The following is a 15,112-nucleotide window of genomic DNA, read 5'->3' as shown; positions in this document are numbered from 1 at the left end:
ATAAGTTTGCCCTTGATAGGTTTTTTCTATTGTAGGATAGTTTGTCGTACTGTCAAGGGGCTTTCTCAAGTGAGTAGCTTGATCATATCGTTCGTTGAGAGCTCAAACCATTTGCATCCTTGCATCATATCTTGGTTCTTGTTTGGTGTTTCTCCTTGTGAGTTTTAGAGCTTATGATCATCTTCATGACAAGCTTGAGTTCATCAAAAATAGAATCCATATGCATCTTCTATAATGTTTTTGATGTTGAAAGTTTTTGCCGGTTCTTCATTCATAGAGGTCTCACATCTCTATATCATTGGTATTTTCACAACTGCATGTTCTTAAGATTTCCAATGTTTGTTTGCATTCCATTCACACGATCTCCTGACTTTAGTAGCAACAATCCATTCAAATCATTGCAACATGTCAAGTCCATAATTGCAGTGTTTTGCATGCTCCGCCAATTACTTTATGTACTATGTTTTCAAAGATGACACGAGGTATACTCCCTCCGTCCCATAATATAAGATTTCATTACATCCAATACGCTCACATATTAAATGTAATAAGATCTTATATTATGCGACTGAGGGAGTAGAAAGAATCCAGTCTTCATGTTTGGAGATATAAAATATTGGCTACACCAAGATAAGGAAACAAAATCCATTACAGTGTGTGTTCCGGCTACTCTTTGTATATTGACAACGGTTGATGCAATTGCTCTTTGTCTATTGTGTATCATTTCAGCTATTCCAAAGTGGGAGCCTGTAGTGTTGCAGAAATTTACTCTTCATTCATAGTTACATTGAAAATTAACGATGATGGATGATGCGTGCACATAGTATATATATATATAGGACACTACACATGAGGATATAATCCAGCATCGCGGGATTGCGCAAAGATCTTGTCTAGTTACACTGATGAAAAGCTGATTGACTGGGACCCTGCAAATTAAAAATCTGAATGACTAGGACATTGGGTGAGCACATTGGAATGGAGATAAGAACATCAATTCCAAGCTAATACATCATTTGTTCCTTACCTCACGCAAAAACTTATGCCTGCATAGTAGACTGATTTTACTTACAATATACCGCTCAAGAAACCCCTACAAAATGATGAACAATTCGGTAAGTGTCTTCCATGATAATAGTTACACAAGTCAACTGTCAACTGAAGGCATAAGTTACCAGAATCCAGAGGGCGCATTTTCCTTTTTCCTGCATTAAAAACAAGAACAATCAACCTAAAAGCAGAAATCATTCCAAGATCATGTCCAATGTTAAACACTAGGATGTACTCCCTCTGTAAACTAATATAAGATCGTTTAGATCACTTAGTGACTATTAAATATGAGTGGCATTCCATTGGTCCAGATATCTGTGTCGAGGCGAGGGCCAGGAACGGGAGAGCCCGCCTTGCCCCCGGTACTCATATATATTTCTGAATATCATTGGGTAACATTTTTGTAACGAAATTGGTAACCTTTCTTACAGCTAGACAGTTTGATTTCCCACCACGGGCCTAGAATTATGGACTGTCGTTAAAGAACCTCTTGTCACGATAAACTCTTCTTGCCCAAATTTTAGGGTGCCAGGAGCTTTTTATTCGTAATAAACAATTAGGGAACTGTAAACCCATCGATTTAAAAGTTTTCTTATACCCATTATATTACTCTACTGAGTAACTCTTGTTAGTATATCATTTAAAAGACTAGTTTGCATGACATAAGACAATAAGCAACCAAGGGCAGACACTCTGAATAAAGACTACCTTAGATCTTTAGTTTTCTACTTTTTTATACAGGGATTCTTGAATGCTTTTTCTATTTCACTTACTTGACATTTGTTTTAGTTCATTAATCTATCTTTTGTTTCTAAGGAATTTACAGTCCTGTAAGTTTGCCACTTCAGCCATTCAATAAAAATACAATGTTGAACAACAACCTCATCAGTCAACTCAACAATGAGCAAGAAATAATAATCGAAAGTAAGTTTTTGGAACAGAATTTTTTTCAGGAACATGTTTCTACACGGAAACTAATACTGTGCAATTAAATTCATTCCTAATACTCAATACCAATAGCTGTGCAATATCTGTGTTTCACACAGCATATCGAAAGGAATAAACATATGGATCAGTTGTAAAGAAGGGAACAGTGAAAGTTGCCCACTATTTCGCACAAATTGATTCTAATATCAACCGCATGGCGGTTACAGCTATTTACGAAATTGGATGTCAAGTTAAATAAGAAACTGTTCTATATTCTTACTTTTTTGTTCCTACAAAGGCATTGGTGATGTCATCAGCCGTTGGATTCGCGGTGAATTCAGCTAACAAATCATATTTCTCTCCATTAGGTTCATCAACCCTTCGATAAATCTCATATTTATTTGGATAAGCCATCCTGTATCAATAATTCAACCAAACTGTAATGACTGAAATTTATTTAACTGTCAACACCATTAGCAGAAGTATGATACTTGGAGAATAAAAGTAAGAGAGATAACCTTAAAGCGCCCATGATAGGATAAAATGTACCAACATAAAAGAGAAGCCGAAAAGAATAACAAGTCTCAAATGATGCAGCATACTGAAGCCTCAGATCTCTTCCCATTGTCTTCAACATGAAAATCAAGAAACAGCTGAATACTAGCTGTCATGCTATGATTAAGTGGAACTTATATGGACAACTTACTTGCATTACACCACTAGATGCAGGCATATCCTGTAAATGTAAATTTCAGGGATATTAAGGTTTGCTATGACGATGCCAAGAAACAATTTCTCACCAGGTTAGATTTTATTTTAGAACACTCCTTCCTAGATTGGATTAGGCCCAAGGATTATATGAGCAAAGAAACACAAACTTTTTAGTTCCAATGAGATTACCTAAGGGCAACAAAAGAGATAGTAGAAACTACAGAAATTTCAAAAATAAACAGGTCCAGGATATAAAGCAAAAAATCTCTTAGTATGCACCCAACCTTCAGGCGAGGATTTACAAGAATCACAGGTCTGTCACCAGCAGCATCAGTCATAGCTCTCATATCCTGCAAAACACTAATATGATACTACAGATCGAGAAGGGTATATAGTCTATAACTAGGAAAAATATATTAAGACATAGAATCTTTACATCAATTATGCAGTTTCCAACAGCATTCTGGGGAGCAATGAGAACAAACATGTCATCTTCTTTATCAACCTCGCTAGCACCTGTAATCGAATTAAACATATTAGTATACTTAAAAATAAACAGAAACAGCAGAAACAAAAAAATGCACGAGCAAAAAGAAACAGCAGAAAACAATAAAAGCCACGACCAATAACAGGAAAAGCTATGGCCAAGGACAAGATGATCTGCCGTCTCTGGAGCATTGCCACACGGCAGGCAGAGCGTGCTGCAAGGCCAACCCCTTGTCAAAAGCCTATCCTCCATGAGAATGCGCCAACGCAGCAGCAACCACATGAAAAATCTGCGTTTTCCTTCAATCTTCACCTTCCAGATGGCGTCTCGGTGGTCATCCACAGGAGAGAAAGAGCCCTGGAATTGGATGGAGTAGGCCGAGGCCGTGGAGTAAGATCCATCCACCTACCACACCAGCGAGAAGTACCCAGAGTTGCGCGAACTCCTGGACCAGATGTTCCGTGGATATACCCCGAAGGGGCCAAGCCCAGCTGTTGTCCTGGAGCGCCCTGAAGACCGAGATGCCTTTGCGCTTAATAAGCAGGAAGAGGCTTGGGGGAACTCCCTTGGCACCCGATCACCTCCCTTGGCACCCGATCACCAAGCCAACAAGATGTCCAGAATTTGGTCCTGTGGCCATCCCCAATGGAAACTGAGACCGAGGATGCAAACAGCTCCCGGTTAACCACACTGTTGGGCGAAGGCGTCCCCACCCAAGGTTTCTCCGAGTCCATCCAGTCAAACCACAACCATCTGAGGCACAGCGCCGTGCTGAACTTCTCAATATCCTTGACGCCGAGCCCACCAAGGCACTTAGGCCTGCACACCTGCGACCAGCTGACTAAGCAATGTCCATCATTGCAAGCATCTTGAGGGGCGAGTTGACCATACGGTTTAATGGTTGTGTATGTGTGGGTTGTGGTGTTTGGCTCATAAGGCCCATGTAGAGTTCATATATCCATAGCCATGCAAGTAGTAAAAAATAGAAGAATCCACAAAATTTCCCCGATAACCAACACTTAATTTCATTTTCAGTATTCTTCAGATGAAACTAACTAGCCATCATCTATTTAATTCAATGCTATCGAACGTATTAATTTAGTGGATGACGAACCTACTGCTCCAATATTGATGAAGGCGCCCATCGCCCCATAGTCACCCCAGTCCATGAATTCCAATATTTTTCTGGTTCCAGCAAGCTGAAGTGGAATACCAGCAAATGCGCCTTGCCCCATGGAGCCTTGAACACATACCTGATAAGAAGTCAGCAGTCCCATGTTGTGTCATCAAAAAAGGCAGTGGGTGGGTGGAGGTATATGGATGAATACTGAATGTAAGCACCTTGACACGCTTTCCGTCATCAGCAAAGGTAAGAGATAAATCTCTTACAAGTTCCATGAGAGTTCCTATACGATAAACATCCTGAAGATAAAAAAGGTTTGTTTGACAGTTGATGCCAGCAAAAAAGATATGTAAGCTTGTGTGTCCTTACCAATTCAGGGTTAAGCTCCGGAATATTGATATCTATCTGCATGATTGAGGAAAAGTAGACAGTAATCAAGAAAAAATATTTTCCGAGAAAGCACATGAAGCAAAAAAAAAAAAAGGTGAAAGGACTACAAGGTTCAGTCACAATGATTAATCCCCAGTACATATTATTACCTTTAGGTTAAATATGCAATAGAAAGAGAACAGTACTCAAGTTGCCTCAGTGAATGTTTAGCCAGTGAGTTCTGATTTTAACCTTCAATAGAGATTTGAAATAAATTGAAACGTAAGTGGCAACCTGCAACCGAGTCTTTTTGTCTTCAATAGCACGCTTTGTAGCTTGTATCACATCATCATAAAAGTATTTCCTGATCTCTCTGGAGTGTGGAATGTTATTTAATCTTGTTGGAATACCACGCCACTCCTGGCAGAAAGCATTTAGACATACATTAATAGAAGAGATCTAAGTGGACAACTTCACTTTTATATCTCACACATAGAATAAAATGGCTAACTATATTACACGTACCTTTTTTGAAGCTGTTGTGTCCGGTGGTTTTCCTGTTCAATGAAGAGTTTGAGCAAACAATGAGAATTGGGAAAGCCGGCATAGTAAAAAAAGAAGCTAAAAGCTTTGGTTGCCTGATTATACTAATGAAGAAGAGAACATAATTAAAAATCAACTCCCCATAGTCATTTAGAAATCCTGGGCACCGCTAAGCTGCAAAATCTTCATATGGATTGTAATCCAAAGGAGACATTCGATCTTTCATCATAAAAGGAGAGGTCTGCAACATAATGAGATATGCATGCTGCCGGCTTTCAGAATATTTCAGTCACTTATTGGCGGGGTATTCAGCGGTCAACCTAATTCGGGCTGAAGCCCTCTCATGCTTCAACCGCAAGTTAACCCGTAGGGGTTCCTTTTTGCGGCGGGCCTAGTTTGGTAACTCGCCTTTTGGTCGATATTTATTTTATCTGTTCGGGTCATGTTGCCTCTTGTGGTCATGCCATTCATGGCATTGTAAAAGTAAAACTATCTTTCTCTCCAATATATACATGCAGCTCTCTTGCATGGTCTCACTAAATAAATGATATATACCGATTCTTGACATATTAGCTAAAACTGATAGCATATTATGGTTATTTTAAAATAATATTAGCACCTTATAAAAGAAGGCACATTAGCTCAAAGTGAGATGCAAAAGTATCAAAAAAGTGCAGCTTAGAAATAACGTGAAATGGACTGTTCTTAAGCAAATGGACAGACCGGTTGATCTAGTGGAGTTACATGATAGTGGTTGTGAATGACAACAGAAGAGTAGAAGAAGACATTAGTAGGAGATTTATTTATGATCTGACCGTTTGTCTTGGCCAACTTGTTTTTTGAAGTATTTGTACAAATCTTCTGTAACATGGATTCTATTTCATGAAAAACGACTTCCACTGGGCGATTTCCATCAATCTACATTGCAGATTGAAGGAACAAAGGTTACTTCTGATTTGCGGTCTGGATCACTGCTATGATAGTAGCTAGAAATACACGAGAACCTGGTTAAGCAAATCTGAGTATGTCGGAATAACAGCTTCAGAATTTTGTTTGTAAGTCTCAAGACGTGATTTAACCTGCAGAAGAAAGAAGCTCTTATGGTTCAGAATGTTTCACAGAAACGATGCCATCATTATGCAATCACAATGTCATAAAGAAAAGGGAGGGAAGGGGGTACAGTAAGTAATGGGAAGGTTTGAGTCCTCTCAGTTTAATTGTATAATTCAACTTTGTCTTCTGTAAATGACAGTAAAATTTTAAACAGCACAATTTTTTCCCCTGATGTGTCTTAAAAGTTTACAAAAAGCACTGAGAATGTACAGCTAGCTGAAAGAGGGGGATTAAGTGATGTAAAAAGGCCTAAAAATAATAATAATACAACCCAAGTCAAACATAGATATACAACACTTCGAACTTAAGATAACCAAAAGCATACCTACTAGTTTTTCCTCTAGAGTAAGCAGGAGCATATCATTAAGATTTAAGAAGAGAAGTTATAGTACAGATCAGGACCAACAATATGATTTTTTTTTACTTAGCAGCTGTGGCCTAAAATAAATAAATACAGATAGTAACTAACAGAACATAATTACAACCAAGTTTCTAAGCAACCTGCACTGGCCTAACTATTTGATGTTCAAATCTAGGTCCAAGCTAGTGATGCAAAAGGAATTTGCACAAATCGAATTCTTACATGCAGCCCCAAGCTCTCAAACTAGCATATTATATTTAACAAGATAGATACATCTATAGACCTTACCAACGATGACAAAACAAGTAAAGATTACTTAAGTGGACAACAACAGAAACCTTTTCAAATGTATCATCAGAGCGTGTAATGAGCCTGGCAGATATCTCCTCATTCTCTGGGGGGAAGTTCTTTACATGGTAAATTTTGCCCGTCACAGGATCCAGTCTTCTTCCAACACATCTATCGATTAGATTGTCATCAGGGACCTGAATTTAGAAACAAAATGAAACACAGGAGGTCAAAGATATCTGTGGTATACAGTGTTTGGGATTGACATCAGGAACCTGAACTTGAAAACAAAATGAAACACAAGAGATCAAAGATACCTGCGGTACGCAATGTTAGGTAAGAGCAATGGAAAAAAATGCATATTATTTGATTTCAGCATAAACATACTGAAGCTAACACAAAGAAGAATCAGATTAAGTTCAGAAAAAGAAGAAGAATCAGACTATTATGCACCACACTGATTCAGAAAATACATAGCTAAGTGTATAACTGCTATCAGTTTGAATGTCACACACCAACAAACTTTTAAAAAGATAAGGTAAGGCACAACTACTTGATATGTATTCCCACTAAATGAATTGGTAAAGAATGAATCTTATTACAGTTGCACAAGGGCAGACCCGATCAATTTGCTTAATTATTAAATCTATTCTCTGTCACTAGCTTCCCTCTAGTCACAACCAAAGTTACCAGATTCACCATAATGTATGTCTAGGGTATAATTTGACCTGCTTATGACCCCTAGTTATTAAATCTATTCTCTGTCACTAGCTTCCCTCTATTCACCAAAGTTACCGGTACGGCATTCTTGTGCAGTTTCGAAGGAAAAGTGCCGTACTGTGTCGACGGCCTGTACAACAACCTGGACATACCACACATTCTGGGAGAATATTGCGACAGCCCATAATATACCGTTTGATTATTTGCAATAAAGGGGCCGTATGCAACGTGCTGATGCAGAGGCCGGAGGTAACCCTCCTTTTCTAAATAAAAATAAAAATGATGAAGCTCGTTCAAACAGCCTTTCTTTCTACACATTTTGATCTATCAGAATGGGAACAAAATGTAGCACTACACAAGGATATATAGATATGCCTATTGAGATAAGCATGATCGACAAGGTCGCAACGCAATATATATTAAGATGTTATAGGAAAAAAGTTGAAAGAACATGAAGGATGTGTCAGTTGATAGTAAATGCCATAAATGGTCGAAAAAGACTATTTCCAGTACAATGAATATACCCCAACTAAAAATGGTAAAAAATGGCTTACTTCCAGTAAAATGAATATATCTGGTCTTATTTTCATACTTTCAAGACTTTGTGCTTGAGCATAACTCCTTGGATAGCCATCAAGAAGCCACCCTCTCTCTCGCACATCAGGCTGTGATAGTCGTGATACAACCATCTATATGAAACAACAGCCTTTGTTATTATAGCTCACAGAATTCTACCAGCTACAAAGAACCCGAGAAGTGAAGCACATACATCTGTGACAACTTGGTCCGGGACAAGCATGCCATTGTCCATGTATTCTTTTGCTTTCTTGCCTATATCTGTGCCAGAAGATACCTCAGCCCGTAGAAGATCCCCAGTTGAAATATGAACCAAACCATACTAAAGAAATTAAAAAAAAAAAAACGAGTTTTAGAACTGAGCAGGCTATTGATCAAAATAAACATGTTTACAGCCAAAGCTAGAGTTAAACATTAAATGAGCAGAAAGCTGATCAATCTGTCAACTACTCTCAGATACATCTATAGTCTTTCTCCACAATCCAGATTTGCATTAGGCTATTAGCACGGACGTCATATGCATTTTTGGGCAGGAACAAAAAAAAGGAAGAAATCCGAGCAATGGTTTTCTATTTACTTTTTACCTTGTCGACAATCATGCGGCACTGCGTCCCCTTGCCCGACGCGGGCGCCCCGGAGATCATCACCTTGAGCGGCGGCGCCTCCGCACGCGGCGCCGGAGCCGCCCCCTCCGCTGCCCGGCATGGCAGGAGCGAGCGCTGCCGGAACCCCATGGGAAGCATATGAATCATAGGGACGTGCTATCGCGACAACGACGCCGTGGATTTAAGTAGCGTAGAGCAAGAGCAAGCCGTAATGTACGAACCCTGGGCTTGGTGGCGGCGGAGGAGGAGACTGCCTGGGCGGTGGATGCCGGGGGCGAGCGGCGGGAGAGCGACCCCGAGAGGAGGCGGGCGGCGCCGGGGCCGCGGTGGATCGCCGGCCCGGCGAGAGGAGGGGTCGCCGTGGCCGTGGCCGCGGCCGCCGGGGAGGATGCCGCCATCCTCGTGGCGGAAGAGGGCTGGTGTGTGTCTGTGTGGAGGGAAAACGGAGAGCGAGGAGGTTCGCAGGATTGGAGCCGCGCGGCTTCAGAGTTGAGACGCGTCACCCACCCACCACCAGTCGCCAGCGGTGGGTCCTACCCATCTCGCAGGCTCAGCCATCTCCAACGCTGCCGACCCATCCGTTCGGATTTAACTATTCGGACTCATGTTACCATCCAACATAAACAATTAAACATTCATTTTCCGTAAGCTAAAAGCAGTACCGCGGTCACGTACGGTTCTTTTTAACGTAGACAAAAGCTTTACCTCGTCTCATTAATTAAAAAGAAGAGAATTGTTCGATTGATTAACGGAAAACCGGACGAATACCGATACAACATGTCCACACAGGACACACGGAGCAACCTGGCAACCGACCTAAGAACGCACTCATCATGTCGCCGAGGAGAGAATACTGTCGAGGCTACAATCCGGTGTCATCGTCATCACACCTACACAAGGGTGACTCCGACTCCACCATCGACGACCATCAATATAGCCCTCACCGCAAGCAAACGCCGAGGCCCACACCGGCCACTACCAAACAGTCAACCGCACGTGCAAATTACAAGGGAGTTCCGACTCTGTCGACGAGCATTGTAGGAGAAAAGCATTGAGCCTGAACCGAGCGAGTGCCACAACCGACCACCCGCCTCGCGTCATCGTCGCCGCAAGGCCCCGCCTCGGCAGCTTCGACTCTAGGAAGACAAAGTGAGGCGCGGCGACCCCTCGAACACGCCGGATGAGACCGACTACCAAAATTCAACAACAGACCAACTCCGCTCGAAGCCGCCATCGTAACCGCACAAGAAGTCGTGCCAACCACAATCCCGATCCACTTCAATCCTTTTCCACTTCACTTTTCTTTCTGTCACGTACGACTTTGACAACCTTGGTCCACTTCAATCTTTTTCCGCTTCACTTTTCTTTCTGCCCCTGTTCTTCCTTTACTTTCCACTAGTTGAAGGCCCGTGCGTTGCCACGGTCTATTATAGTTTTAAAATAATTGCTTGAATTGAGAAATATTCGTCAAACATGATGTTATGTAATTTTTGTTCATACTTGACAACATGATTCTCTATCAAGCTCCTTCCTTCTCGACGCCAGCTCTATCTTGATAAAAAGAGGGAGCTCCTCACTGCCTTGTCGCTACAAGGGATGGCCTAGCAGCTAAGTCAACATGTCCACTACCACCCTATTTGTCGTTGTCAGTGGCCTACTCCTCTTTTCTAGGCGCTCTTTTCCATCACCCTCTACATCCCCCATCTTTGCCTGGATCTGACGAGGCACCTAGCTAGCTCCATCTTCTTCGGCTCGACCCCTCCACTTCTATGCTTCATGGCCACCACTCAAGTCTTTCCTCCACCAACCCCTGCTCCTCCTGGCAATGGTGGTCGTGTGCCTTTCCCATATATACTGCTTCCATACCGCACCCGCTAGATACACCATGCATGTCTCGCAAAGTAGCCACGACTGCTTCGCTCAGTCGTCACCCTATGACAGGCCTATTCTCATGTGGTGCATATAGCCTTCTCCTGTCAGTGTGCTCATCCGGGTCTTGTCACTGACGAGTGTGGGAAAATTTAGGGACAAAGAAACGCATTGACAAAGACTAACAAAAGGGACAAACAAAATGAACAAAGTGGCAAAGACTGACAAAGGAAATGAGGAAAAATGATAAAAGTCAACAACCAAAGAATAAGAATGAATGAAATAAACCCTAATCCATTGCAGTAACAAAATAAAATAGAATCTAAAAATCAATTGCGTGGATGGTACATATATATGCTCTCTCTTCTACATAACCATAACCTAAAAGCAAAAGGAGGGTTGTGAAAAAAAAACAGGAGGTTCACATCCCTGAATAGAACCCCATTATTATGACCCTCCCCAAAAGAAACTAAACATGGCCAGATAATCAAGAACAACATTATCCTGTTTGGAGTGATTTGTCTTTTAGCTGAGCCATATTCAGAACAACACATCGCGTGTATTGTCATGTTTGAACCTTTTTTTTACATTTGATGTAGAATTCACTATTTCTTGCCAAATGTAGCCGTTTGTGAGATATCAAAATCATTGAGAATGACATATTTGTTGCTTGATACTCCCTCCGTTCCAAAATAAATGTCTTAAGCTTAGTATAATTTTATACTAGAGCTAGTACAAAGTTAAAACAATTATTTTGGGACGGGGGGAATACTATTTACATATCAAACGTAGAACAAAAAAATAATAATTCATAAGGTCAAACACTTCCTGCTCCGCAAGCCGCAGTTCAGAAAAAGATCACCAAGTTAAAACATAGATAAACCACGTCAGTAAAAGGGTAGAGTGTGCACTCATTCTTCAGTCTACCTAATATGCATTCATCAATAAAGCACAATTATTTACGTCCGTGACTTCATACTTGGCAATGGACACTACAGGAAAAAACATATAAGCCGAGTGTCCGAAACACTCGGCGTATACCGGTTTACACTCGGTTTATATATAAGCCGAGTGTTTTTCCCGGCTTATAGCACATGACTTACTAAGGACCGCCTTATCAAGGTGTAAGCCGAGAGCAATAGCGAAAACACTCGGCTTACATATAAGCCGACGAACCCCATGTAAGCCGAGTGCCAACGGGCACACGATTTATACATGACGGCATCCTGGTATCAACGGCAAGCCACGTGACGGTTTATATAAGCCGAGAGCCTACAGTCACACGGTTTATATATAAGCCGAGGCCCAAGTCCGCTCACATGGGTTATATATAAGCCGAGGGCCTACAGTCACACGGTTTATATATAAGCCGAGGGCCAAGTTCGCTCACATGGGTTATATATAAATCGAGGGCCAATGTGACACACGGTTTATAGCCTACCGGCGACAGGCCTCGCTCCGCTCGCTCGTCAGAAGATGGCTTTCCTTTTTATATTAGAATTTAAAGCATAATATAACAAGTACCAGATTGCAGCCGCTTGGCCCATGGATTTGAAGAATGGCCGCTTGGCCCATGGATTTGAAGAGTGGGGCGGCATCGTACATCTGTGTCGGGGCGAAGACCAACAAGGGGGCATCTTGGAGACATGACGTCGTCAGGGAAGGGGAGCAGTAGAAGGCCCCGTGGCTAGCAGAAGAGGCGGTCAACAGTATAGCTTGGCTAGTCAAGAGGGCCCCGACCGGTGGCCGTAGCATGGGAGCAGAGGCGTTGGGAAGTCAGCATCAGGCGCAGGAGGTTGGAGGCGAGATGGATGGCCGGCAACCATGCATGGAGACCTTGTGACGTGCATGGAGATGAGGTGGATTCGGATTTGGGGGTGCCCGGACAACGGATGTGCTCGTGCGATGGCCGACGAGGGCAGGGGGGTTAGAGGAAGGCACATCGGCGCGGGGAGGTCACGACACCATCCACAAGCAGGATCGCGGCCATGGCGACCACGAGGTGAACAAGGGGAGCGACGGTGGCGGTATTTCGAGGGCGATGAGATTCATCATGCAGCGGAGAGTGCGGTGAGGGTTTGCGGCTAACGACCACGAGGCGAGGGGGAGCGGCGATGGCGAATTTTCTCGGCCGCGGGGAGAGAGACGTGATCGGAGCAATGGGGTCGGGGAGATGGGTGCGCGGAGTGGGAGCTGCGTTCATGGGTGGTGGGATTTCCCCCCTTTCTATTGGTTTTTTATGGGCGTGGATGGAAGGATCGAACTAACCAGAGAGGTGGGATCGTATCAGGAGTGAAGGTCGAACCATCACGACAACACCAGATTTCTTTCTAATAGTAGAGATATGCATCCTTCTCGTCTGCGGCCATCGCTATGCCTTTCCGACAACCCTCATCGTGTCTGCTTTCTTTGGGCTACGTAGTAGTCCACGCATGATCCTTCCGCAACCAGATACCCTTCGACCCTACTGATGATGTCCATTGCAGTCTTGCATACATCACGCCACGGGCGGAGCTAGGCTAATGCAAGGGTATGCAATACATACCCAACATTTTCTGCAAAACAAATTCAGTACATAAGCTGTTGCAGACAAGAGAAATGTAGAAAAGAACGTTCAGCGCCACTTGGGCCTATATTGGGATGCTACCGTTGCTAGTTAATGCTTCTGGCTTCATTGTGAAGCCTTTAACGTGGCCGATTTGACGAAGCTGAGGAGTCCAACCACCACGCCTCGAGCTTTCAATTCATGATTCCGCTGATTCAATCGCCGTTGCGCCGCATCAAGGCGCATCGCCGCGCTGCATGCTCGCATCAGACATTTATTAAAGCAACAAACACATCATCTCATCTCCGCGACGCCGCCGGTCATTCTCATGGGCGCCTGTTAATTTGCGGGTACGGCTGCAACGACGTGCCCAATTATCTCATCGTCTGATTATTTTTTGCCAGTCTCAGAGTGTTTAATCTTTATTTCTCTGATTATTACTTAAGAAAAGAGTTTCGCAAAAAAAAACTTAAGAAGAGAGGATTGTCTTCATTCCCTAATTTGTTTTGATTAATCTATTGTTGTATCCAGTTAATTTTGGATGATGTTTACATTGTCTCACTATAAAACTTGTGAAGAAGTGCAAGAGAAAGAATGCATATAAATTTATGAATTATGAACAATCATTTCTTGCCTCTAAAAGGGTGTGATCGTAGAGTCAATTTATTATTCTCCTTGTTGTTGCCATGTAACTAAATTATTGGAGACATTGTTGCTACAAAGAATAATCTAAAGTTTCAGTGTTATTATTATGAACCTTTTTTTATGTTTTATATTGTTGTGAAGAAAAAAAATCTTTACGTCGCATACCCATGTTGGAAATCCTGGCTCCGCCAAGCAGGTGTTTGGTTAAAATGTCATTGAGTTTTTTAATTATTGTTTTCTAGAGTAAAATACTATGGTGAGATACTCTGTGAAGAAGGATGAGTTGTTGTATGATGCATGGTTGGTTGTATTTGCGGACTTTGTAAGCATGAAATCAAGGGCTCGATTTTTTTGCGACACATGCATATATGGTTCATTTCATACGCAAAATCACTTCGTATCTACGACATGCACATCATCCATGCATGGACGCAATGTATGGTTGATATGGCATTGACGGTACACCATATGCAACTCAGCCATGAAGTTTTACGCCACGGTTGAACTCGTGGAAACAATGTGGCCATTGGGCGCGTCAACCATGGAGATCGTACGTTTTAATTCTTGTTGCTCTACATATTGGTTAACTAGTTGATGCCCCATACATTGCTGCGGGTATGTATGCAAATCTCTACAAATTGAAGAAATATAAGAAGTGAGCGTTGAGTAACACATAATAATAGCAAAAATGGGAATCTCTTGATAATTAAGTACCTTGTGCTTTTACTCATTGAATCATGTCTGTTAGTTTGAGGGTTCTAATTACCAAGTCAGCAATACCCTATTTACGAACATAAAGTATATTAGATAACCATGTAAACAATTACAAATAAACAAAAATTTAGAGAACACAAAGTATCTTTTTCCAGCTAACACAGGATTACATGCTTTGTAAGAAGAAGCATACTCCCAAATGGTAGAAAATATCATGAATGTGGATGCTTTCATGATCTGTAAGAAAACGAAAGTAACTGTTAAAATTTTGTAATAAATAACCAACAAATGATTAACTTTGAACTACATTAAACAAAATGTAACCATGTGGGAGACATCAATTTGGGATAAAGGTAATCCATCTTATGAATTTAATCTGCAAGGAGAAAAAAGTGGGATTTGCTTGTTTCCTTTTGTGCTTTGGGTAAGCGCAGAAGTACCTGAAATTTGTTGAAATATACTTAAA

The 15,112-nt window shown here is 41.9% G+C and overlaps 1 protein-coding gene across 2 annotated transcripts; it reads right to left on the bottom strand.

Moving 5' to 3' along the window:
- Positions 1-599: 599 nt before the first annotated feature.
- On the bottom strand, positions 600-9,331 carry LOC123402418 (probable adenylate kinase 5, chloroplastic). 2 transcript variants are annotated; one of them, XM_045096344.1, is made up of 20 exons: positions 9,095-9,331; positions 8,853-8,987; positions 8,462-8,590; positions 8,247-8,381; positions 7,023-7,169; positions 6,215-6,289; positions 6,026-6,128; positions 5,193-5,224; positions 4,962-5,087; positions 4,668-4,703; positions 4,517-4,597; positions 4,290-4,428; positions 3,125-3,204; positions 2,973-3,038; positions 2,684-2,713; positions 2,496-2,605; positions 2,258-2,392; positions 1,176-1,205; positions 1,028-1,093; positions 600-944 (listed from the first exon to the last, which is right to left on the bottom strand). In XM_045096344.1, exons 1-19 carry the CDS (start codon positions 9,269-9,271, stop codon positions 1,069-1,071), a joined length of 1,791 nt encoding a protein of 596 aa, XP_044952279.1. In that variant the 5' UTR covers positions 9,272-9,331; the 3' UTR covers positions 600-944; positions 1,028-1,068. The 2 variants fall into 2 exon arrangements, with proteins under 2 accessions (XP_044952279.1, XP_044952278.1); XM_045096343.1 differs by having other exon boundaries at positions 600-929.
- Positions 9,332-15,112: the final 5,781 nt, after the last annotated feature.

The sequence above is a fragment of the Hordeum vulgare genome, chromosome 6H (assembly GCF_904849725.1).
Source record: "Hordeum vulgare subsp. vulgare chromosome 6H, MorexV3_pseudomolecules_assembly, whole genome shotgun sequence".
Classification (NCBI taxonomy): Eukaryota; Viridiplantae; Streptophyta; class Magnoliopsida; order Poales; family Poaceae; genus Hordeum; species Hordeum vulgare.
The sequence above is the reverse complement of the archived record's forward strand: the minus strand, read 5'-3'. Positions and strand labels throughout refer to the sequence as shown.